Raw genomic sequence first — 26,237 nt, forward strand, 5'->3', positions numbered from 1 at the left:
AGGGGTGGCTAGTTCTCTTCTAGCTGTGCTGGGTGCAGAGGAACCAGGCTCTGGGGGGGGGGGGGGGGGGCTAGTCCTCTTCTAGCTGTGCTGGGTGCAGAGGAACCAGGCTCTGGGGGGTGGCTAGTCCTCTTCTAGCTGTGCTGGGTGCAGAGGAACCAGGTTCTGGGGGGTGGCTAGTCCTCTTCTAGCTGTGCTGGGTGCAGAGGAACCAGGCTCTGGGGGGTGGCTAGTTCTCTTCTAGCTGTGCTGGGTGCAGAGGAACCAGGCTCTGGGGGGTGGCTAGTTCTCTTCTAGCTGTGCTGGGTGCAGAGGAACCAGACTCTGGGGGGTGGCTAGTTCTCTTCTAGCTGTGCTGGGTGCAGAGGAACCAGACTCTGAGGGGTGGCTAGTCCTCTTCTAGCTGTGCTGGGTGCAGAGGAACCAGGCTCTGAGGGGTGGTTAGTCCTCTTCTAGCTGTACTGGGTGCAGAGGAACCAGGCTCTGGGGGGGTGGCTAGTCCTCTTCTAGCTGTGCTGGGTGCAGAGGAACCAGGCTCTGAGGGGTGGCTAGTCCTCTTCTAGCTGTGCTGGGTGCAGAGGAACCAGACTCTGAGGGGTGGCTAGTCCTCTTCTAGCTGTGCTGGGTGCAGAGGAACCAGGCTCTTGGGGGGTGGCTAGTTCTCTTCTAGCTGTGCTGGGTGCAGATTTAATAGTACATGTGACCATTGAGGCCTTATCGATATTCAAGATGTTCCAACGTTCATAGATAATAACAAGGGTTGCTATGAGCAACAGTTCAACACCTCAGGAGTCAATGTCATTTGTCTTCTTCATAGCCTGGCATAGAGAAAAATATATCATTCAATATATTTCAAATGTGACTCACGTCTGATATTATTTTGAATTGTTAGATGATTCCTTGTCAGGTTCATCAATCAAGGACTCAGGTACTAGGGTAACCTGCAATAATAGATTATCTATTACATCAACTTATCACAGATGCCTAACAATGACATACCAAAAATGGTATGTCATTGTCTTTCACAACTGTTGCAATACAAAACATTTAAACATTGTTAAATATTTTAAACATTGGTATACATTGAGATAGTGTGATATTACTCTTTTTCTACTATTTACAGTGTTCATTCACCTTGACTTATTCCACATTGTGTTACAGCTTGAATTCAAAATGGATTAAATATGTTCCCCCCTCACCCATCTACACACAATACCCCATAACGACCAAGTGAAAACAAGTTTATAGAAATGTTTGCAAATTTATTGAAAATGAAATACCTGTAGAAACACCCCTTTGTTGTTGGTCATTGCTAAACAAACATTTTCAGGTATTTACATAGTTGACTTAAATCTAACAGCCACTCAGAAAAATATAAAACAGAATCGGGGGGGGGGGGGGGGGGGGGGGTAGCACACTACTTCCTCTTGTACACTAAGGACCCGGAGAAGAGTCGCAGGGAAGAAAAGAGAAGAACGTGCCTGTTTGAAAGCCAGACATTTTTTTGTAGCTCCTTACGTGGCATTTTTTTAAAGTAGCCCTTCCCTTAGTCATGAGCAGCCTGCCCGTCTCAGGCTGACCAGCAGCAGCAACCGATCCTCATTTATGTTTATAAAACACATGTTAAGGCCATAATTGTGGGGGAAAAGCACTCATGTTTATGCAACCTAACAAACACCCTAAGAATACTTCCAGAACTAACTTTATATTTATTTCAATTGAGAAAATAAAGGAACTGGCCCACCCAATTTCTTTATTGACAGAAATTGCACAGCAGTAAGCCAATTTTCTCCTTTATTTCAATATGGAAGGTATTCTTACACCATATTTGTGTGTAACAATAATAGCAGTTTGTTCATTTGAGGGAGGTGAGGAGGCATTGGGGGGGGGGGGGTGATCATGCTTATTGCTAAATAACACCAGCATAATAATATGGACCAATGTTGGTTCGGCTAATTTTTGGATGGGGAAAATTATATTTTAATCGTGTCACCTTTTTATTTTCATTAGTTTGGGAGTAGAAATCTCCAGGGCTGCGTTCAGTACGAAAAAAAGCATATGATAAGGCTGAAGAAATTTGGTTTGACCCCTAATACACTCACAATCTTCTACAGATGCACCATTGAGAGCATCCTGTCCGACTGCCTGGTATAGCAATTGCACCGTTCGCAACCGCAAGGCTCTCCAGAGGGTGATGAGGTTAGCCCAACGCATCACCAGGGGCACACTGCCTACCCTCCAGGACATTTAAAGCACCCGGTGTCACAGGAAGGCCAAGACGATCATCAAGGATCCGAGCCACGGCCTGTTCAACCCGCTACCATCTAGAAGGCGAAGACAGTACAGGTGCATCAAAGCTGGGAACGAGAGACTGAAAAACAGCTTCTATCTCCAGACCATCAGACTGTTAACCCAGTCACCAATAGCTGGCCTCCGCCCAGTACCGTGCCCTGAACTTAGTCACTGTTACTAGCCGGCTACCACCCCGTACGTGCTCAACCCTGCACCTTAGAGACTTCTGCCGTATATACATAGTCTTTGAACACTGGTCACTTTAATAATGTTTACATACGGTTTTACCCACTTCATATGTATATCCTGTATTCTAGTCGAGGCTCATCCTATGTAACTACTATTGGAGAGGGAAGGGGTTGGTAACTCTATGCTTTCGGTTTTTGCTCTTAATCGTCGTCGTCAGGCTCTCGCTTTCTCTTCTCTCCTTGGACAGCCTTGACTTCTGGGAGAAATGGGAAAGGCTTATTATACTGTACTTAGTAAAGTATCCAAACGTGAAACAGGAGCTTGTGACAAAGTATGAGAATTACATACCATCTTCATCGTTGTCCTCATCATCATCATCAATGCCAAGGTCTTCCTCCTGGAGAGAAGTGACAGAGCAGGTCAGCATCCACAGAGCTCTCAAACCATATCCCACATTAAACTATTGGGTCACAAACAAACCGAAAAAGGTTTTACCTCCTTATCGCCACTGACCTCATCCTCCTCTCCTACTACTCCTTCCTCTTCATCACCGTCCTCCTCGTCAAAGTGTTCCTTTCCATCCTCATTCCCTTCTAAATTAAAAAAATATATATATATCACATCCATTGTCAGTCACACAGATACATGCTGACAAACCCTACAAATACACAGTAGAATTCCCTTGAATGACAAAACACCCACGATATACTAATATGGATTGTATTATATAATATGCCATTTAGCAGATGCTTTTATTCAAAAAGACTTAGTCACGCGAGCATACATTTTATGTGTACGGGTGGTCCCGGGAATCAAACCCACTATCCTAACTTTGCAAGCGCCATGATCTACCGACTAAGCTACAGAACACCCCCATTCCACTCACATCTGCACTTCCTCGTATTCCCTCAACAAGAAAACTAAATGGCTGCCCACCCTCATCGGCGTCACCGTTCACCTCTCCTTCCGAGTCGGGTGCCTCTCGGTCCTCCACGTCGTACCCGTCCAGGTAGGTAAGCTGAGGGAGCAGCTTGAACACACTCTCCCTGTAGTCGTTCAGGTTGGTCACCTCACAGTTGAACAGGTCCAGAGACTTCAGGCTGCCCAGCTTTTTCTGTGGGACCAAATGGGTTAATGGGATTTAGGGGGTGAACAACACAGCCTGAATAAATCTCTCATTAGATTTTATAGCAGAGTGCCACATCAAATTGGTCACATACACATATTTAGCAGATGTTATTGCGGGTGTAGCGAAATGCTTGTGTTCCTAGCGCCAACAGTGCAGTAGTATCTAACAATTCACAAGTCTAAAAGTAAAAGAATGGAATTAAGAAATATATAAATATTAGGACGAGCAATGTCCGAGGGGCATTGACTAAAATACAGTCAAATGGAATACAATATATACACACACACACGAGATGAGTAAAGCAGTATGTAAACATTATTAAAGTGACTAGCGTTTCATTATTATAGTGGTCAGTGATTTCATGTCTATGTATTTAGGGCAGCAGCCTCTAAGGTGCAGGGTTGAGTAACCGGGTGGTAACCGGCTAGTGATGGCCTTGAGATCAAGAGAATGAAAAACAGCTTCTGTCCCAGCTTTGATGCACCTATACTGACCTTGCCTTATTGATGATAATGGGCTGTGGCTCAAGTGGTTGATGTCCTTGATTATCTTTTTTGCATTGGGCAAACCGCACCACCCTCTGAAGAGCCCTGCGGTTGCGGTCAGTGCAGTTGCTGTACCAGGCGGTGATACAGCACGACAGGATGCTCTCAATTGTGCATCTGTAAAAGTTTGTGGAGGTCTTAGGGGCCAAGCTGAATTTCTTTAGCCTCCTGAGGTTGAAGAGGCGCTGTTGCGCCTTCTTCCCCACACTGTCTTTGTGGGTGGACCATTTCAGATTGTCAGTGATGTGTACACCGAGGAACTTGAAGCTTTCCACCTTCTCTACTGCGGTCCAGTCGATGAAGATAGAGGGAGCACGCTCCTTCTGTTTCCTGAGGTCAACGATCAGCTCTTTTGTTTTGTTGAGGAAGAGGTTATTTTCTTGGCACCACTCCGCCAGGGCCCTCACCTCCTCCCTGTAGGCTGTCTTGTCATTGTTGGTAATCAGGCCTACTACTGTTGTGCCATCTGCAAACTTGATGATTGAGTTGGAGGCATGTGTGGCCACGCAGTCGTGGGTGAACTGGGAGTACAGGAGGGGACTGAGCACGCACCCTTGTGGGTCCCCAGTGTTGAGGATCTGCGAAGTGGAGATGATATTTCCTACCTTCACCACCTGGGGGCGGCCCGTCAGGAAGTCCAGGACCCAGTTGCACAAGGCAGGGTTCAGACCCATGGCCCCGAGCTTAATGATGAGCTTGGAGGGTACTAAGGTGTTGAAGACTGAGCTATAGTCAATGAACAGCATTCAGACGTAGGTATTCCTCTTGTCCAGATGGGATAGGGTAGTGTGCAGTGCAATGGTGATTGCATTGTTTGTGGATCTATTGGGGCAGTAATCAAATTGAAGTGGGTCTAGGGCAGGCTTGGGCAATTCTTTTCCATGGAGGGCGACAGAATATATTTTTGCCATCGTGGGCCAGAATCATATTACAGGATTATACATCATGTGTATGACTGTGTTGACAGATATATTACTGTAAATCACATCCAGATATGCTACTTATTTTACTTTAACATGCACATAAATAACCCACATCCATGTTCTCCTTTTGGTAGGTATTTTCATTACTAAACATGCAATTAACTATACGGAGGGAAAAGTACATTGTGCATTCAGCACCACGGACAGAACTCTTGTTAACAGGTATGCACAAAAACAAAGTTAGAGAGCTCAACATTATATTTAAACTACTCAGTGTGAGCAGTGAAGTCAGGTATAGTTTCTGACGTCGCTATGTGCAGGATTGCTGAGAAGTGGGAGTCAGTAAGAGATGATCCGTGTCTTGACTTGTTATATTTCGTCACAGAAAATGTCTGTTCACATACATTAGGTTGACCTAAACAGTACAAACATCTTCTGAGCATGACTCCTAATCTTTGGAAGGTTTTGTTCGAGACATGCATAGAACCTCGTCAGTGACATTGGAGAACAATTCAAAACAATCACTGCATCAGACTGAAGATCAATAAGCTCTAGTTGCAGGTCAGTGGGAGCGTTATCCACATTGAAGGTGAAAGGAGAGGAAACCAACAGCATGTCCTTTTCTAACATTTTGAAATCCTCAAAACGACGAGAAAACTCACCGTTCAAAGGATACAGCAGCGATGTATACTTCTCCCGCTGGTCATCTGATAGGGAACAGACTAGTAGTGTCAGAAGGTGGGTGAGATTGTTGGCTTCTACTTGGCGGGTCAGGAGGAGTAATTTTCCCTTGAAGGCTTTGACAAGGCTGTACATCTGATGTGCAAAAAGGCCCTTCCCTTGTAGTTTTGAATTCAGTTCATCCATGAGGGCCATGATGTCCACGGTGAAGGCAAAATCAGCCAACCATTCTTTATCTTGCAGTTGAGGGAAATCCACATATTTTCGTTTCATTTACAAAAACTCAGCAATCTCCGACTTCAGGTCCCTTTTAAGCACCTTCCCCAAACTCAGCCATCTCACATTTGTGTAATAGGGGAGATCTGCATGACCCTTCCAAAAGTGAGACAAACTGCCTGTGGTTTAAACATTTTGCTCTTATGAAGTTTACCACTTTAGTGACTGTATCCACAATATAGCAGCGTAGCCTAGTGGTTAGAGCGTTGGACTAGTAACCGAAAGGTCGCAAGATCGAATCCCCGAGCTGACAAGGTACAAATCTGTCATTCTGCCCCTGAACAATGCAGTTAACCCACTAGGCCTTCATTGAAAATAAGAATTTGTTCTTAACTGACTTGCCTAGTAAAATAAAGGTAAAATAAATAAATGGCTAATTTTCAGATTTCAGAACACATTTACAGAGCACCTCCTGATGAATAATGCAATGCAGGGAAACAATTTTCTGATCTGGGTTCAGCTCAGCTAAATTGGTCTTGTATCCTTTTCAAAAGGCCAATGTTTTCTCCCGTCAAGTTTGGGCACCCATCTGTGGTCACACTGGATAACTTTCCAAAATGCAGTCCCAGCTTTGCCACACACTTATTAACCTCCCCAATAAATCTTTCCCTGTGGTTGTGCACTTAATTGATTGCACTGAAGCAAGCTCCTCTCTAGTCTGGGGTTATGCCTCGTAAGAGTATCAACGACTGCGCCGTGTCACATTCATCACTGCTCTCATCCAGGGCCAAGGAGAAATAGGTGAAATCCTTTACCCTGTCTTTCAACTGTTCCATATTCTCTGTGATGTCCTCAACATGCCGTGTCACTGTTCGTCTTGACAGGGAAACATTTTCCAACAGCTCTTTCTTGTCAAGGCAAAGTATTGCTGCAGAGTCAATCAAACATTCTTTAATGAATTCGTCCTCAGCGAATGGCTTGCCATGTTTAGCGATTTTGTGGGACAGTACATAGCTAGCTCTCGCAATCCCATAATTTGCTGAATGCAGTTTTGTGAAAAGTCCTTGTTGCTTTTGCAACTGAGAAAGCAACTCTTTCGATGCACTTGTCCGTTGCTCATTAGACATATTCCTATATTTCTCTGCATGCTTCGTCTAGAAGTGTCAGAACAAGTTGTAGTCTTTCAAGACAGCGATCCTCTCTTGTGACGTGTGTGTGTCAGCCTGTCAGTCACTGTTTGTCCTCGTGCAGTTGTTATTTATACATGCCTTCAGAAATAAATGTCCCACAAGCGGTGGGAGTTAAATCTTTACACAAAGGCTTTTAATTTGAATAACAAATACGTTTTTCAAAACTTTACTATCGCAAATTCTTTGTGATCTGAACATGATTCCGCGGGACGTATTGAATCAGGTCGCGGGCCGCATACGGCCCTCGCCCAGGCCTGGTCTAGGGTGTCAGGTAGAAGTGATATGATCCTTAACCAGCCTCTCAAAGCACTTCATGATGACAGAAGTGAGTTCTACGGGTCGATAGTCATTTAGTTTGTACCTTCGCTTTCTTGGGTACAGGAACAATGGTGGACATCTTGAAGCATGTGAGGACAACAGACTGGGATAGGGAAAGATTGAATATGTCTGTAAACACTCCAGCCAGCTCCTAGGACGCAGCTAGGGATGCCGTCTGGGCTGGCAACCTTGCAAGGTTTACCGCGCTTAAATGTCTTACTCACGTCGGCCACGGAGAAGGAGAGCTCACAGTCCTTGGGAGCGGGCCACGTCAGTGGCACTGTGTTATCCTCAAAGCGGGCGAAGGTGGTGTTCAGCTTGTCGGGGAGCAAGACGTCAGTGTCCGAAGTGGGTGGTTTTCCTTTTGTAATCCGTGATTGTCTGTAGACCCTGCCACATACGGTTCATGTCTGAGCCGTTGAATTGCGACTCCACTTTGTCACTGTACTGATGTTTTGCCTGTTTGATTGCCTTACGGAGGGAATAACTACACTGTTTGTATTTGACCATATTCCCAATCACCTTGCCATGGTTAAATTCAGTGGTTTGCGCTTTCAGTTTTGCGCGAATGCTGCCATCTATTTCTGGTTAGGGTAGGTTTAAATAGTCACCGCGGGAACATCCCCTATACACTTAATGATGAACTCAGCGACCGTGTCTGTGTATACGTCAAATGTTATTCTCAGAGGATACCCGGAACATATCCCAGTCCGCGTGATCAAAACAATCTTGAAGCGTGGATTCTGATTGGTCAGACCAGCATTGAATAGACCTTAAAGCAGGTACTTCCTGTTTGAGTTTCTGCCTCTAGGAAGGAAGGAGCAAAATGGAGTCGTGATCTGATTTGCCGAAGGGAGGGCCTTGTAGGCATCTCGAAAGTGCGAGTAGCAGTGGTCTAGTGTTGTTCCTAAGCAAGTACTACAGTCAATGTGTTGATAGAACTTTTGTACCGATTTGCTCAAATTTGCTTTGTTAAAATCCCCAGCTACAATAAATGCAGCCTCAGGATATGTGGTTTCCAATTTGTGGTATCGGCTTCAGGGGGAATATACACGGCTGTGACTAACCAAAGAGAATTCTCTTGGGAGGTAATACAGTCGGCATTTGATTGTGAGGTATTCTAGGTCGGGTGAATAAGAGGACTTGAGTGTCTGTATGTTATCACAAACACACCATGAGTAGTTAATCATAAAACATACACCATCGACTTTCTTCTTCCCGGAGAGTTCTTTATTCCTGTCTGCACGATGAACTGAGAACCCAGTTGGCAGTATGGACGGGGACTGTATATCCCAAGAGAGCCATGATTCTGTGAAACAGAGTATGTTACAGTCCCTGATGTCTCTCTGGAAGGAGATCCTCACCCTGAGCTCGTCTACTTTATTGTCCAGAGACTTAACATTAGAGAGTAATACTCAGAAGCGGTGGATGATGTGTACGCCTCATGAGTCGGACTAGAAGTCCACTCCGAATACCTCTTCTCCACCGGTGGTGTCTTGGAGCAGCCTCTGGGATAAATTAAATTGCCCTGGGGGGTATGAACAAAGGATCAAATTTGGGAAAGTCGTATTCCTGGTCGTAATGCTGGTGAGTGACCGCTGCTCTGATATCCAAAAGTTATTTTAGGCTGTATGTAATAACACAAAAAAACTTTCTGGGCTAATAACAAAATACTGCAAAGTTGCTTAGGAGCTAGAAGCAGAGCTGCCGTGTCTGTCGGCACTAACTTTACTAACATAAGGAAACAAACATCACACTGCCAACTAGGTCTATGGTCTCTATGGGGAATAGTGTCATTTGAGGCATAGCCTGAGACAATGAGATGGTGTCGCACTGTATTGTGCTCTACCGGGAGTTTGGTGTACCTACCAAAGGTTCCAACGTGCTGATGTCTTTCAGTTTGTTCCCACTTAGATTTAGATGTGTGAGGTTGGGGAGTTTCTCTGCTAGCACGTCAAGGCCACCAGAGATTCTGTTGTCACTGAGTTCCAACTGCAACATAATGTGAAGATATAATCAGTCACTTCTGTCCAAAAACACCAAAGCAAGTAACAGTCTTTCAGAAAATAATGACTACATCCCAAATGGAACCCTATTCCTTACATAGAGAACTACTTTAGACCAGGGCCCTCAAAGGTAGTGCATTATACAAGTGCCATTAGGAACATAGTCAATGGATTGTTCTACCCCCCCCTCCCCAACAACACAAATGTGTAAAAAAAAAAGTGCTGTAAATGTCAGTGTACGCTTGTGTCAATTTCAAAAGCAAAACTTTACCTTTTTGAGTTTCTCAAGTCTGGGAAGGTTGGAGACTGAGATTAAACCAACGTTTATCAAACTGAGGAATTCCAGATTGACAAATTCTTCTGTGAGGCCTTCGATTTTTCCTTCATTTGAGCTACAGTTGTCCAGGACAAGTTCCCGTACCTATAAGGATAAAAAAAAGAAATATATCATTTAAAAAGACAGAATATTTGTTTTAATGTTTGCGTACATTGTTTACAGCTGCACTACAAACACTCAAAACTGAGAATGCACACATTCAAATGTAATTTTATGCATATATAATAATTTGGTGGGTGCTTACATTTGTCCTATTTTACACATATTAGTGTGTATTAATACAAATGTATGAATTGGCAAAAAACTTTTTTTTGCATATCCCACTCGCCCCAAGACATCCTTGGAGAGTCGGGTCACGGCCAAGGCCTGCCATTATCAATGGCGACCGAGGAGCAATTGGGGTTAAGTGCCTTGCTCAAGGGCACAGCCACATATTTTTCCCTTTGTCGGCTCGAGGATTCAAACTAGCGACCTTTGGGTTACTGGCCCAATGCTCTAACAGCTAGGCTACCTGCCACCCTGTACACAAAAGCATTGTGGAAAACATGTTAAGAATGGTCACATTTTGGCAACTATAACTTGCTGCATGAATACTTTTTACATTTTTTATTTGAATCCATAGCAAAGTTTGAATCTAAACTCCATGATGAAAAAAAAAAAGTTAATACACAAAATATGGACTTCAATGATGTGTGTGGTTATTATTCCTCTGACAGTTTTCCTGACTTTTGTATGAATACTTGCAACTCAGTTCGTAGCTACAAAATGTTACATCACGTCTGATATTCAGGGTCAGTCGTTGCTCAATCAAAAGCTTGATAAGAAGGTTGAAGAAAGTTAACGTTTAATGTCAAACGATCATGATTTGCACACAGACAAAGTCAAACATTGAGAAGGCTATAAAAGTGTTTGGTTTAATGATGTTTTATGTCGAGGCACCGCGGTTGTTTCTTTAAACCAGCTGCCACGAGGAAGAACCGCACAATACAGTTCTACCTTCACTTGCCCGCTGTTCAGTCACTAATGACACATGCAATGCTTTTTGCTAGCACTCAATTTAGGGGCTTTATTGGCATGGGAAACATGTTGACATTGCCAAAGCAAGTGAAATAAATAAACAAAAGATATTAACAATATAAAATGAACAGTAAACATTACACTCAAAAGACATTTCAAACGTCATATTATGGCTATATGCAGTGTTGTAGCGATGTGAAAATAGTTAAAGTACAAAAGGGAAAATAAACATAAATATGGGTTGTATTTACAGTGGTGTTTGTTCTTCACTGGTTGCCCTTTTCTTGTGGCAACAGGTCATAAATCGTGTAACTTTGATGGCACACTGTGGTATTTCACCCAATAGATATGGGAGTTTTTTAAATGTATTTTACCTTTATTTAACCAGGTAGGCCAGTTGAGAACAAGTTCTCATTTACAACTGTGACCTGGCCAAAATAAAACAAAGCAGTGCAACAAAAACAACACAGTTCCACATGGGATAAACAAACGTACAGTCAATAACACAATAGAAAATCTGTATACAGTGAGCGCAAATGGAGTAAGGAGGTAAGGCAATAAATAGCCCATAGTGGCAAAATAATTACAATTTAGCAATTAACACTGGAGTGATAGATGTGCAGATGAGGATGTGTTAGTGGAAATACTGGTGTGCAAAATTAAAAAAAAAATAATAATAATAATGGGGAATAGGTGGGTAGTTGGATGGGCCATTTACAGATGGGCTGTGTACAGCTGCGGTGATCAGTAAGCTGCTCTGACAGCCGATGCTTGAAGTTAGTGAGGGAGATATAAGTCTCCAACTTCAGTGATTTTTGCAATTCGTTCCAGTCATTGGCAGCAGAGAACTGGAAGGAGAGGCGGCCAAAGTAGGTGTTGGCTTTGGGGATGACCAGTGAAATATACCTGCTGGAGCGCATACTACGGGTGGGTGTTGCTATGGTGACCAGTGAGCTGACATAAGGCGGAGCTTTACCTAGCATAGACTTATAGATGACCTGGAGCCAGTGGGTTTGGCGACGGATATGTAGTGAGGGCCAGCCAACGAGATCATACAGGTCGCAGTGGTGGGTAGTAAATGGGGCTTTGGTGACAAAACGGATAACACTGTGATAAGACTACATACACCCAATTTGCTGAGTAGAGTGTTGGAAGCTAATTTGTAAATGACATCGCCGAAGTCAAGGATCAGCAGGATAGTCCGTTTTACGAGGGTATGTTTGGCAGCATGAGTGAGGGATGCTTTGTTGCGAAATAGGAAGTCGATTCCAGATTTAATTTTGGATTGGCGATGCTTACTAGGAGTCTGGAAGGAGAGTTTACCATCTAGCCAGACACCTAGGTATTTATAATTGTCCACATATTCTAAATCAGGACCGTCCAGAGTAGTGACGCAAGGCGGGCGGGATTTTAAATAAATCAAAATAGTAAACAATGTAATTGTTTGAATTCAGGTGTTTGACATGATTGATGGGTGACTAGGTGCATTCTTGTCAAATAAATATGATTATTTATTCATGATTATGGATACATTCTGCAATGACTTCATCTGGCTTTGAATCTGCAACAGAACATGTCAACAACTTAGTTCTGAATTGCTTTAATACAGCAGTGCATTCTGACACCGTCCATGAATTGAATATCACCTTGTTCATATAGTTGGCAGAAATTAAGGGATTAAATAAAGGATCTCTACCGGCTGAATGATATGTTGCTAATATCATGTAGGTAGGTAGCTAGCTAGCTGTATAGCTTCTGAATACTAGCCTAGTATTCAGGCACATTATAAATATGACTGCCACTAGGATAGTATACTGTACAAGACATGACCAAGTGCATAAATAAGATAAATATTAGAATATGAAACAGTACATTTAAATGTTAAATACATATTTTTGGGGGATCAAGGTAGCTAGTTGACAGTGTAATAAATACCATTTGAAAATAACACAAGCATATTGCTATTACATTGTTATAACTAACTTCTTTCTAAGCAGGGTTTCTCACACACCCAGAGACAGATGGCTGACACAGAACATTCAGAAACACTGATAAGAAAAGGGTGCAGACACACACACATACTCAAGGACAGAGGGCTGACTACGCACACACAAAATCTCCTGTTTTAGCTGAACATTTTGATAACAAAGAACTTTTGTTGCAAGACTCAGAAGGATGACGTCCAGCTCATCAGGACCAATCTGAGAAGACAACAACCTGTCCAGAACCAACCAAAGGACCAGAACTTCCAGACTCAACCTACTTTCTGTGTTGTATAAAATGTCTATGCATTCTGTTATCTGGGCTTTTTTCTGGAGGTTCTCTATGAGCTAAAGGAACGAGACCGTATACGCTTGTACCAGATATCTTCACTCTGAATAAAACTGTCACTTGTCATACAATTTACCACCTTGTCCGAATCGATCCTTGACCGGCTCACCCTTCTCCATATCCAATTATCAACAGAATGGTAGCAGAGGATGGTTGCCTAGATACCCGGTCCAGAGTGGTTGATATAGATGTGAGGGGGCGAGTTGGTGAAAGGACGGTTCACGGAGGACAGGTGAAATCTTTTGGGGGGAGGACAGCAGTTCTGCTCAGCTCGAGAAACTGATCTCCTGGTCGACCATAAATAAGGTAAGCAAGACCAGTTAAATCAAACTTTGCATATTGTCGTATAGTTCTTCCAAATTTTGATCAGTGGTACCGAGTCTGGGTAAGAATTCTTGTTTAAATTTATGAGCATAGATGACATGTGAACGACAGTGAAGTGAACATATGTGGGAATAATTTGTAAGTCTTAAGCGCTATTATATAGTCCGGCTTGTGACCGGTGAGGAATAGGCTTAATTTGTGTTAAAAGCGCTATTATATAGTCCGGCTTGTGACCGGTGAGGAATAGGCTTAATGTGATAAAAAGATCTATTCGTATAGTCCGGCTTGTGACCGGTGAGGAATATAGTAAGCACTATTCAATAGTCCGGCTATTCAGTCGGTGAAGGGTAGGCTTAAAATTGGGATAGGCACTATTCAATAGTCCGGCTATTCAGCCGGTGAAGGATAGGCTTGTTCCATCCCCATTCATATAGTCCGGCTGTGACCAGTGACGAGTGGGGTAAAGTTTGTCAAGACCTATTAGTATGGTCCGGCTTGTGTCCGGTGAGGAGTAGGCTAGACTTATTCAATAGTCCGGGCGATTGTCCGGTGAAGAATAGTCTATTTGTGTTTGTAGGCGCCAGGTTGAAAAATGTTCAATGTTTAAGTGTAATGTTTCCAATGTCTAAAGTCTAAGTGTTCAACGTCTAAAGGGTAATGTTCATAGTGGGAAAAATGTAAATGTTTAATGTATACATGTAAAAATTATTGGTGTTGGTTTAAACTGAGAAAGAATATTATTAGGACTGAGAAATTTTGCACGTTCCACAACGCCTGATAAACAAACGATACATAGAAAAATTAAATTCCGAGTGTACGAGGGAGGAACTCTGAGATAAGACAGAGTACGTGTCTCCAAGAATTCATCACGGGTATTTACCAGTGACGGGCTAAGTACATTCAGATAGTCTAAATATAGTGATGAAATTTAATCAGATGATTTAAAATATAGAGATAAAAGTTAAAATATAAAATACATGACAATATGACGACCCCAAATACTCCAAAGCTTAAATTTAACGATTTTCTAGATCAAAAGCTACAAGACAGGTCAGGGGGAAAAGAACAGTGGAATACTATAAAGAAGGTTTGGGAGGGGTTGAAGTTAAAATGGACACAGGCAGGTTATCTAGGAGGGGGGCCGCCGAGCCGGGCCCAATTGAGTACGATGGAGGGTGGACTGAGAGAGGCAGTGCAGGAGGCTAGGGACAGGGAGGTAGAACTGAACAAAAGGCATGTGTTTAGAAAAGAAGGGACTAAACAACGAGAGAGAGCAGAAGTAGAACTTAAAATGGGGACATGGGCGGTAGAGGAGGCGAGGAGAGCACAACTGAACAAAAAAACGGAAATGATGGGGGTAGTATCTAGCACAGAAGAGGGGGAGTCGATGGAGGCTACACAAGGGAGCAGCGGACCGCCCTCGGCACCACCCACACTGGGTTCCCTATACCCACCTTTACCAGCAGAGGTCACCAACCCTCCACCATACACCCCAGCCATGCATTCAATCCTGACGCCTAGTGTACAGGCCCCAGTCTTTGTGGTGCATGGTGGTAAACTAGAGGGAAGGATGGAGATGGAACTGGAAGGGGGAAACTTGATATGTGAAGATATCACAGTCGGGGAAAGAAGACACCATGCCTCTCCCAGATGCCCTGACACATCACAACCAAAATGTCTCAGTGATCGATATCTGAGGGATGCATCATCACCCAAGGAGAAGGATCTCATCCGTCTCAACGACAGAGGCTCCACATCAAGAGGACACATCAGCTGCCTGAATGAATCCCAAGGACGGAGTGGAGGACCGAGGGACAAAACATTGCCACTCTTTTCTCCATTGGCCTCGCAGGGAACCTCATCACTGGGTTCGTGGTCTCAAAGAGGGGAGTATGAGAACGATTCAAGCATGATACGTCTCCAAGGTGAATACCTTTGTCCAGCTTCAAACCTACCAGAGGAACAAGGAGAAGACGAAGACGAGACAGCTGGGGAGATGTGGGAAGGGGCCAGGGGGCAGGAGATGTCACCAGGAGAAGAAGGCCCATACCAACTAGAAGGAATATTTGTGGGTAAGTCTACCAACCTTAATGACCTGGTAGAAAGGGAACATGACAGTCCAAGGGAGACTGGACCAAGGAGATCAGCACGTCAGGCTGAAAAGAAAGAAAGACTACAAAAAGCTGGGAAGGACCTCAACATATATGCTGCAGCTCAAATGCCACTCCGAATGGGGGCCAATGGAAATAGTGAACAATATGTGGCATGGAAGCTGCAGGACCTGACAGCTCTGATGGAAGCCCTACCAAGTCTCCATGAAGGAGCCTCTGCCTGGCTGCTCCAACTGCAGACATTGACGTCAGGAGTCAGGATGGCACTGGGTGACATGAAGGCCCTGTTGGCACGGGCAACCGACCACACCACCATGACTGTCCTGATCAATAACGCAGGATTGGGAGCGAAAGGGGGAGCCACTGCCCCAGAGGTATACCAGCAGTCACTCTGGGATGAACTAAGAAGAGCCTACCCAACCGAGAGAAACTATGCAACCCTAACTTCCTTCATGCTGGAGTCTGGGGAACAGGCTGCACAGTACCTCGACAGAGCTAAGACCACCTGGAGGACTGTGCATACAGAACCCTATGACAAAAGTGAAACCACCCTGAACATGTGGAAGGAGATGGTGGTGAATGGAACCCCTTCTGAGGTAAGAACCAAACTAAGGGCAACTGTAGGGTTGCTGGCTATGTCAACGGTTTTGTTCAACTCCCATGTTCATCATCACATCACCCAATACAACAAGGACAAGGGGACCGCCGACACACAAGTTCAATCTCTGCAGGTTCAACTGTTAAAACTCCAGCTGAAGGAAGCGCAAAAGACAGAAAGGCCCAAGAAACAGATGGTTGCAGAAGACCAACCAGACATATCCCAGATAATAGAAAAAACTGTCACTAAGATGTTGGTGTCCTCTCCCGTGCCAAGTCCCGTGACTCCTCCTCAGCCACCTCCAGTCGCGTACCAAGCACCACCGGCACCATACCCACAAGCAGTATATCCTCCCCAAGGGCCAGGATATGGAGGAGCCGGGTACGCCCAGCCAACATACCCTGCACCACAACAGTGGGGTCCCAGACCATTGGGACCCAGGACGACCTGGGCATGCTACAACTGTGGCCAACTGGGACATGGGGTTAGGACTTGCCCATACCCTGTGACCCAACAGCAGCAACAGTTCTTGGCAAACCGGGCGAGGGGATACGCCCCAAGAGGAAGAGGGGGCCCTAGGGCTCCGGGACCAGGGTACTACCAACCACTATATAACCACCCTGATGCACCCTTGGCCGCTCCAACTGGACCAGCTGGTCCAAGCCCACCTTTCCAGGGAATGTCTGAAGGCTACCCTCCCTGGGAATGAAGTTGCCCACCATCACCTGGTGAGACTGATGTCGAACACTTTTCTATTTTTACGGAACCCACAGTGACATGTGAGGTGGAAGGTGTTACACATCAATTTCTGGTGGATACTGGATGTACATACTCTGCCATCAGATCTCACCAACCCCTGTCTTCAGAATCTATACAGGTGGTGGGGGTATCAGGAAGACCCGAAGCACAGTTCAAAACAACACCATTGCTATTCCAGTGGGGCCCTTCGAAATTGAGACACCAGTTCCTACACTGTCCAAACTGCCCAATCAACTTACTAGGAAGGGATCTACTCTGTAGACTAGGATGTGCAATTTACCTTACTGAAAAGGGGGTTGAAGTCTCCGTTACATCAATCCCAAGGGGAAGAATTCTAATGTTGCCAATCCTGGAAACCCCAGTACCATCCATGACCCAGGAAATCTACTGGTTGGGATGTCTCTCAACTGGACCCTCGACTCCCGCTGTACAATACCAGTTCAACCTTATGAGGAAACTCATATACTCTCTACACCCTTACAAACCTCCCCAAGCTGAACTACACTGCACGCTCAATGTGACTGATGACGAAGACACGCCTTACACCCAGGACTGGGATGACAACATGATGCATCTGACTCCCACCATCCGCTGTGTTTCCATTGTCTGCGGACCCGAGGGGGTGGCTGCCCCAGTCATACTTCCAGCTAATCTGAAGCCCTGGTATCTATTGGGACCAGACTCTGCCCCTCATGTCACCATGGCAGTAGGAAATGGCTATGAGGCCAGGAGTTTGGGACCCATGATAAGGAGAGCCTCCAAACTCACCTGGCAGCCTACAACCACACCAGGACTGTTGAAAGCCACTAGTGAGGAAATGTGGAGGCTGACCATGGTGGACACAGAAGAACAATGCAGACCTGAACGACTCACCTTACCAAGACACCATGGTAAGCCATACTCAGACCATCCATCTTCACCAGTTGTCCTAGATTCCATTGACAAATCAATATGGACTCATACACCATTCGATGTGGGGTGTCTGGATGTGGAACCAGTTACCATTAAGTTACTCAATCCAGCCCAAATTCCTATATACCGAGCACAGTACCGACTGAAGCCTGAACAGACTGAGGGAATCAGACCCACCATCGAGGGCTTGCTGGAAGCAAGATGTATCTATCAGACTCAGTCCCCTTGGAACACCCCTATCCTTCCTGTTCTCAAAGCAGGTGGAGAAACGTACAGGATGGTGCAGGACTTCCGAGCAGTGAATGAAGTCACCTTGGCTGTGGATCTCCCAGTACCTGATCCTCACATTACTTTGAGCAATCTATCACCAAAACACCAGTACTTCACAGTAGTAGACTTGGCCAATGCATTCTTTAGCATCCCATTGGATGAAGCATCCCAGCCTCTCTTTGCTTTTACCTACGAAAATCAGCAGTATACGTATTCGGTTCTGCCCCAGGGTTACCGTTGTTCTCCCGGAATCTTCAATCACATCCTGAAGACACACCTGGCAGAGCTAAAAATCCCAGAGGGCGTGATACTCATACAATACGTTGATGATCTGTTGCTGGGGGCTCCCACTTCAGATCTCTGCCTGGAAATGACTAAAACTCTGCTGGACTTCCTGGCTGCCAAGGGATACAAAGTCAAAATGGCTAAAGTTCAGGCATGTAGGCGCACTGTTCTGTTCCTGGGGAGGGAAATCTCAGGAGATGGAGCAGGGCTCTCAAAATCACACAGAGACTCTATTCTACATCATCCAAGACCTACCACTGTTGCAGGAATGTTGTCCTTCTTGGGCCTGACTGGTTACAGCCGTACTCATATCCCAGACTACACTTCAAGAACTGAACCATTAAGGGAGATAGTCCGGGAAGCTGGCCCAAGAAACCTACATGCCTCACTGGTATGGACTCCTGAGGCATCCACAGCATTTGGCCTGCTGAAAACTGACTTATCTGTTGCTGCTGCACTAACCTCACCTGACTATGGAAAAGTCTTCCACTTGGATGTTTCTGAAAAGGAGGGATTTACATCCTCTATCCTTTTTCAGAAACAAGAGGGGGAGAGAAGAGTACTGATGTATCATTCCGCCAAGCTTGACCACATTGAAACAGGGCAAACCACGTGCTCCAGGTATGTGGCTGCAGTGGCAAAAGCCATTGAAAAAACTGCCCACCTGGTGATGTGCCACAAGATGGAGATTCACACTCACCATGGCGTTGCAGCATATCTAACGGCCAAGGAATTTACCTTCAGCGCAGAAAGAAAAAACAAAATTCAGAACAAATGTACTCAGTCTCACATCACGTTTGTTAACACAGACAAAAACATGGCTGATGCACTCAACACAGAAGAAGGACTGGCACACTCCTGCGAGGAAAGAGCAGCACAAGAACTCAAGCTGAGACCTGATTTGGGAAATGAGCCCATAATCCTACCTGACTTGTGGCTGTATACTGACGGCTGCTGTTACAGAGGACTTGATGGGAACATTGCGGCCTATGCAGTAGTACAACAGTTTCAGGACAAAACCCATGCCACCCTGGAATCAGGAATTATACCTCAGCCTGCATCTGCCCAATTGGCTGAAATCATTGGACTAACTCAAGCACTGGAAAAGGCAGAAGGAAAGACAGTTAACATATACACTGACTCGGCCTATGCTCATGGAGCAGTACACACCGATGGACCCCAATGGGTCAGACGAAATTACACCACCACAGGGAATCTACCAATCAAGCACAAGTCTCAAATGGAGCGACTCATTAAAGCTGTATCCCTACCAAAGAAGGTGGCTATCATGAAATGCAAAGGACATCAAGTATTGAATAGCAGAGTCAGCATGGGAAATGATGCTGCTGACCAGGCTGCCAAAGCTGCAGGAGGCTACACTCCAAGACAAATGGTGTTACAAGCACCCCCAGCACAGACTGAACTGACCAACCAACATATAAAGGAACTACAGCTGTCTGCAGGACCGTATGAGCATTCAGTCTGGGGACAAAAGGGAGCCACCAAGGGTCCTGATGAACTTTGGAGGTGCCATGATGGCAGACTGGTGGCTCCAGCAAATCTCTGCCCAGAACTGATAAGAGAAGCTCATGGGCCCACCCATGAGGGGAAACTTAAGACTTTGCAGAAGGTATCCCACATTTGGTGGCATCCTTTTATGAAGGACATGACGGACCTCTTCTGTGACAGTTGTGACATCTGTGGAAGTCACAATCCAAAGAAACCTTATCAGACTCCTATGGGATCCTACCCAGTGCCAAGTGCCTGTTTCCAAGATATCAGCATAGATTATACAGATATGGGTGCAGACAATGTAAGAGGAGGGAAGAGATATTTACTAGTGATGGTAGATAGGTTTTCCAAATGGGTAGAAGCTATTCCAACAGCCAAGGAGGATGGGAAGTCTGTCATTAAGTGGTTACAGACTGAGCTCATACCAAGATATGGGGTCCCTAGACAAATAAGATCCGACAATGGGTCCCACTTTTCAAACCAACACCTGAGACAGGTGGAGGAGAGATTCGGCATCATACACAAGTTTGGTTCTGTGTATAAGCCCCAATCTCAAGGCCTTGTGGAACGCTGCAACCAAACTTTGAAAGCTAAGATAGCTAAGGTGTGTGCAGGTTCAAAATTGACGTGGGTGGAAGCCCTGCCCCTTGCGTTGATGGCCATGAGGTCCTCACCAGGAGCAGGGACACATCTTTCACCCCATGAGATAATGACAGGAAGAGTTATGCCAGGTCCACCAAGAGAGGGAGGTCATATGCCCCCTCTTGATGTACACCAGATAGGTATGTCTGATTATGTAAGAAAATTGACGGAACTGTCTGCAGCTCTCTCCAAACAGATACACAGAGTCCAAGACGGGGAGCTGTCGGGAGATCCAGAACCATCGAAGGTAAAGGTTGGTGACTGGGTAAGGATCAAGGTCCACAAGAGAAAGTGGCAAGATCCCAGGTGGACTGGACCGTACGAAGTGAAGGAGGTTACTTCACACTCAGTCCAGGTCAAAGGTAAATTAGGCGCACCTTGGCACCACTTGACACATTGTACACCAGCACCAACTCCTTCCAGAACCCTGACTGAAGTCAGAAGTGATTTAATCACATTAATTTCGGATCAAATACTTGACACCCACACTATCTGAATATGTGGAGGAGACTCCCATCTTCAGATACCGGAGGGGATAGACAGAGGAGGAGGAACAGACCACCATTGGAAAGGTTGGGGTGCTCTGCTCCACTCTTTGTTTTGCTGGCTATAACTACTGGGGTTACCCTAGGAATCATACTCTGGTCAGTACAGCACATAACACAGACATCCAGTACACCCACTAGTAAACCTAACGACACATTCAATGCCACAACCACACGTCCGACCAACCTGCACTCCGACACATTGAGGCCAGATCAGAATGTAAGCCACAGCCACCACATACATAAACGACAAGTGACCTCTACCACCTCCTACTGTAAAGTCAAACAAAAAAAAAGCACAACATTATGTGTACCCGCTAATGTGACCACCACCATTACACTGTCTTGGGGGTATTTGGGAAAAGCTAGGAATGGCCTGGGAGGGCATGCTCTGGAATACACCAGATTTAACTGGTATATGACAAAAGGGGGGTTTCAGGAGTGGTCATGGAAGAGCCTGGTCGCTGAGACTGGTCCTGACTGGTCCAGTTATTCATCAGGGCAAGCAGTTCTTATCTGGCGACAAAGATTGTCACTGACTAGGACTGGATTACATAATTGGGGTCTAACACTAATTATTCGACCAGGTACTGGGACGGGTTGTCAGGATTTTATACTGGCACCACATGTAGATTCTAGCAAGGATCTACTCTACTGGCCAGTAAAAATCTGTATTACACAGCAGGCTCAGCCCTCTGCTATTACTGACCGGTTTACCGTTTTAACATCTAAGGGGAAGGGCGATTGGGGTCCTATTAATATGGTCACCACTCATACCACCCCTGATGATACCATTCTTACTGCCACCGGAATCTCAGGTTTCTATAACAATTGGCTACTATTGACCGAACAAGCAGCTAACATGACCCGGCAAAGCTGCGTAGTTTGCATGGGAGCTAGGCCATTGCTCCGCATAGTCCCAGCCGCTATTAGCGGAGACTGTCTATTGCCCCTTATGGACAAAGACAACCCACCTGAGAAGTGTTCACAGTGGGACACTGTTTATCCGGTAGTCACCACGGTGGTCAAGAAACCGATATTCTCCTCCAGTGTGGCTAGAGCTAACTTTACATGCATAAACATAACAGGTGGAGGGACATTGTTGGGTAAGCTCCCTGATAGTTGGTGCTGGTACACTCACATGCTTACGGCAATTTTTAAACCAGTGCCTAGAGCTGATGTGTGGTGGTGGTGTGGGGGAACTAGTCTGTTGGACAGACTTCCCCACAATGCCACGGGTACCTGTGCACTTGTAACTCTTCTGTTGCCCATCTCAGTTTACCCCATAGGCGTCCGAGATCTGCTCACCCGTATACAAGCTCTGGGTCCTGAATATTGGCCTATCAGGACCAAGCGCACGGTGGGCCCTGCTGCTGGGGACCCAACGTACATTGATGCAATTGGAGTCCCCAGGGGGGTACCAGATGAGTATAAACTGGTTGACCAAGTAGCCGCGGGTTTTGAATCATCATTTTGCTGGTGGTGCACCATTAATAAAAATGTTGACAGGATTAACTATATCCATTTTAATGTCCAAAAACTAGGCAATTGGACCCAGCAAGGCTTTGAGGCGGTACATGGCCAATTGGAGGCTACCAGCTTGATGGCCTTCCAAAACCGCATTGCAGTAGACATGCTACTCTCTGAGAAGGGAGGTGTATGCTCTATGTTTGGTGAACAGTGTTGCACCTTTATACCTAACAACACTGCCACTGATGGTAGTCTTACTGTTGCCTTAGAGGGTCTTCGTACACTTAATGAGAAGATGAAGCACCACTCCGGGGTTGACACCTCTATGTGGGACTCTTGGATGGATGCGTTTGGGAAATATAAGATGCTTGTTTCCTCCATACTGGTATCTATATCTGTCTTCACTGCGATACTGGTGCTTTGTGGATGCTGCTGCATTCCATGTATTCGAACGCTGACCACTAGGATCATAACTAATGCTATTGATCCCAACCAGGCAGAGAAGGGACAGATGTTTCCTATGCTTGCCCTGGAGGATGCTGAGCCAGGCTATTGGACTGATGACTAATTAAACGCCATTCATAGCTTATGTCACGTCTCTTTGGAGACGTGAAGAGAGGGAATCAAAACTTTCTCTCTGAGAAAGTTTCCCTGGTTGTTTACTTTTGCTTTTCTTACTTTTACCTAGTTTATGTCACGTCTCTTTGGAGACGTGAAGAGAGGGAATCAAAACTTTCTCTCTGAGAAAGTTTCCCTGGTTGTTTACTTTTGCTTTTCTTACTTTTACCTAGTTTATGTCACGTCTCTTTGGAGACGTGAAGAGAGGGAATCAAAACTTTCTCTCTGAGAAAGTTTCCCTGGTTGTTTACTTTTGCTTTTCTTACTTTTACCTAGTTTATGTCACGTCTCTTTGGAGACGTGAAGAGAGGGAATCAAAACTTTCTCTCTGAGAAAGTTTCCCTGGTTGTTTACTTTTGCTTTTCTTACTTTTACCTAGTTTATGTCACGTCTCTTTGGAGACGTGAAGAGAGGGAATCAAAACTTTCTCTCTGAGAAAGTTTCCCTGGTTGTTTACTTTTGCTTTTCTTACTTTTACCTAGTTTATGTCACGTCTCTTTGGAGACGTGAAGAGAGGGATTTGTAATAAATACCATTTGAAAATAACACAAGCATATTGCTATTACATTGTTATAACTAACTTCTTTCTAAGCAGGGTTTCTCACACACCCAGAGACAGATGGCTGACACAGAACATTCAGAAACACTGATAAGAAAAGGGTGCAGACACACACACATACTCAAGGACAGAGGGCTGACTACGCACACACAAAATCTCCTGTTTTAGCTGAACATTTTGATAACAAAGAACTTTTGTTGCAAGACTCAGAAGGATGACGTCCAGCTCATCAGGACCAATCTGAGAAGACAACAACCTGTCCAGAACCAACCAAAGGACCAGAACTTCCAGACTCAACCTACTTTCTGTGTTGTATAAAATGTCTATGCATTCTGTTATCTGGGCTTTTTTCTGGAGGTTCTCTATGAGCTAAAGGAACGAGACCGTATACGCTTGTACCAGATATCTTCACTCTGAATAAAACTGTCACTTGTCATACAATTTACCACCTTGTCCGAATCGATCCTTGACCGGCTCACCCTTCTCCATATCCAATTATCAACACAGCCAGTGGTATAAGTAAAAATACTTTAAAGTACGACTTTAGAAAAAGGAAATGGGGGGGGGGGTGTTTATATTTTGGATACATTTTACTCCACTACATTCCTAAATAAAATGTACGTTTTATTCAAATACATTTTCCCTGACAGGCAAATGCTCAGGCAGGACAACAATATATGGTCCAATTCACACACCTATCAAATATAACACCTCATCCTTACTGCCTATGATATGGCAGACTCACTAAACACAAATAGTGCGTTTGTAAAGGATGTCAATGTTGGCGTGCCCGTCTCTCCGTTAAAAAAATTAAATAAATAGAAAATCGTGTCTTCTTGTTTGCTTAACATAAGGAATTTGATGCATAGTATTTACTTTTACTTAGCCAATTATGCCTATTTAGTACTTTTTCCCACCACTGTGTACACAACTTTGTCGCTACACCAGCAATAACATCTGCTAAACATGCATGTGACCAATACAATTGGATTTTATTTAAAACCAGATACTTTTACTCAAGCACTATTTTACTGGGTGACTTTCACTTGACTCGTTTTTTATTAAGGTAACTTTACTTTTACTCAAGTATGACTCAAGTACTTTTTACACGACTGCTGACATCAAACGTGTCTCCTGGAGATCACAGCCAGAGGATGCGGTAAAGAGGTCAATCAATCCAAAAACAAACAATGGTATTGCCATGGAAACGCGTGAGCGAAAGGGCGGTGAAGGAAAACCCCGAATATCATCGTCCCCCAGCAAAATTAGCCTATATTTTGGATATTATTTGTGTATTTCACACTATACTGTATGTTGAGGTAAAACTTGGAGTATAATGCTTGTATGGATGTCAACCCCAACACATGCATTACAGTTAAAAACGACTGACAACCACCGAGTTCTGTATACTAACTACGCTACCCAGTTTATAGGAAAGGGAGTTCGAGTTTGGCAGTCACTTCTAAACCTGAAAAGGGGCAACTTCTAAATGTTATGCAGCGAAAACAACCAACTATATTAAAATCGGAATTAAACCACATTGTGGGCCAGTTACAATAAATAAATTATGACGGATTTGACGACTTTCCACTTAGTTAGATCAGATTTGTTGAATGTGCGCCAATCTGGTCAATGACAATAGAACAGTCTACATTCCAATGCCTCCTTACCGTATCTACACAGGCGATGTTTTCCCACTCCTCATTTGCACGACGTGGTCGTCTGCTGCTATAGCCCATCCGTGACAAGGATCGACGAGTTGTGCGTTCCGAGATGCCGTTCTGCGCCCCACTGTTGTACTGCGCCGTTATTTGTCTGTTTGTGGCCCGCCTGTTAGTTTGCACGATTCTTTCCATTCTCATTCTACCCCTCTCATCAACGAGCTGTTTTCGCCCACACGACTGCCGCTGACTGGATGTTTTTTGTTTGTCGCACCATTCTCGGTAAACCCTAGAAACTGTCGTGCGTGAAAAGCCCAGGAGGGCGGCCGTTTCTGAGATACTTGATCCGGCGCGCCTGGCACCTACGATCATACCACGCTCAAAGTCCCTTAGGTCACTCGTTTTACCCATTCTAACGTTCAATCGAACAGTATAACTGGTTGCGTGCCTGTCTGTCTGTCTGCTTTATATAGCAGGCCACGTGACTCACTGTCTGTAGGAGCGATCCATTTTCGGGAATGGGGTGCTGTAACCAGTGGTTGACTTGGGCTGGAGCTGTCTACTTCTTCTTCGATGGAGTTTAAAGGTTTAACGGCGGTTGGCATCCAAAGTTAATGGTGCATTACCGCCACCAGCTGGACGGAGTATTAAATAAGAAACTATAAAAGCGTTCCGGTGTTGGGCCGAAAAGCCCCCCCTGAAAGAATTCTCCACCCCTCTTCGCGTGAACGCGCACGATCTCAATTCTTCATTGCTGCGACTTACTTGCTTGCTCGTTGAGATTTCTGATCACGTTC

At 44.9% G+C, this 26,237-nt stretch overlaps 1 protein-coding gene across 6 annotated transcripts; it reads right to left on the minus strand.

Annotated features, from left to right (window-relative positions):
* Nucleotides 1–59: 59 nt before the first annotated feature.
* Nucleotides 60–25,983, minus strand: LOC129855611 (acidic leucine-rich nuclear phosphoprotein 32 family member B-like). Of its 6 annotated transcripts, none has more exons than XM_055923468.1 (7): nt 25,450–25,983; nt 9,761–9,910; nt 9,353–9,475; nt 3,418–3,595; nt 2,995–3,074; nt 2,830–2,878; nt 60–818 (listed from the first exon to the last, which is right to left on the minus strand). In XM_055923468.1, exons 1-7 carry the CDS (start codon nt 25,849–25,851, stop codon nt 799–801), a joined length of 1,002 nt encoding a protein of 333 aa, XP_055779443.1. In that variant the 5' UTR covers nt 25,852–25,983; the 3' UTR covers nt 60–798. The 6 variants fall into 6 exon arrangements, with proteins under 6 accessions (XP_055779443.1, XP_055779442.1, XP_055779441.1 ...); XM_055923467.1 differs by having other exon boundaries at nt 2,977–3,074; XM_055923466.1 differs by lacking the exon at nt 60–818 and adding an exon at nt 1,242–2,734.
* Nucleotides 25,984–26,237: the final 254 nt, after the last annotated feature.

The sequence above is a fragment of the Salvelinus fontinalis genome, chromosome 5 (assembly GCF_029448725.1).
Source record: "Salvelinus fontinalis isolate EN_2023a chromosome 5, ASM2944872v1, whole genome shotgun sequence".
Taxonomy (NCBI): Eukaryota; Metazoa; Chordata; class Actinopteri; order Salmoniformes; family Salmonidae; genus Salvelinus; species Salvelinus fontinalis.

Bases quoted from the DNA above. Each gene is read 5' to 3' on its own strand.
- LOC129855611 (XM_055923463.1), bottom strand. From the start codon at position 25,851: ATGGGTAAAACGAGTGACCTAAGGGACTTTGAGCGTGGTATGATCGTA. The intron at 9,911-25,449 runs GTAAGGAGGCAT...TTATCCTTATAG, and splicing joins ACATCGCCTGTGTAGATACG to GTACGGGAACTTGTCCTGGA. The intron at 9,476-9,760 runs GTAAAGTTTTGC...ATTATGTTGCAG, and splicing joins GACTTGAGAAACTCAAAAAG to TTGGAACTCAGTGACAACAG.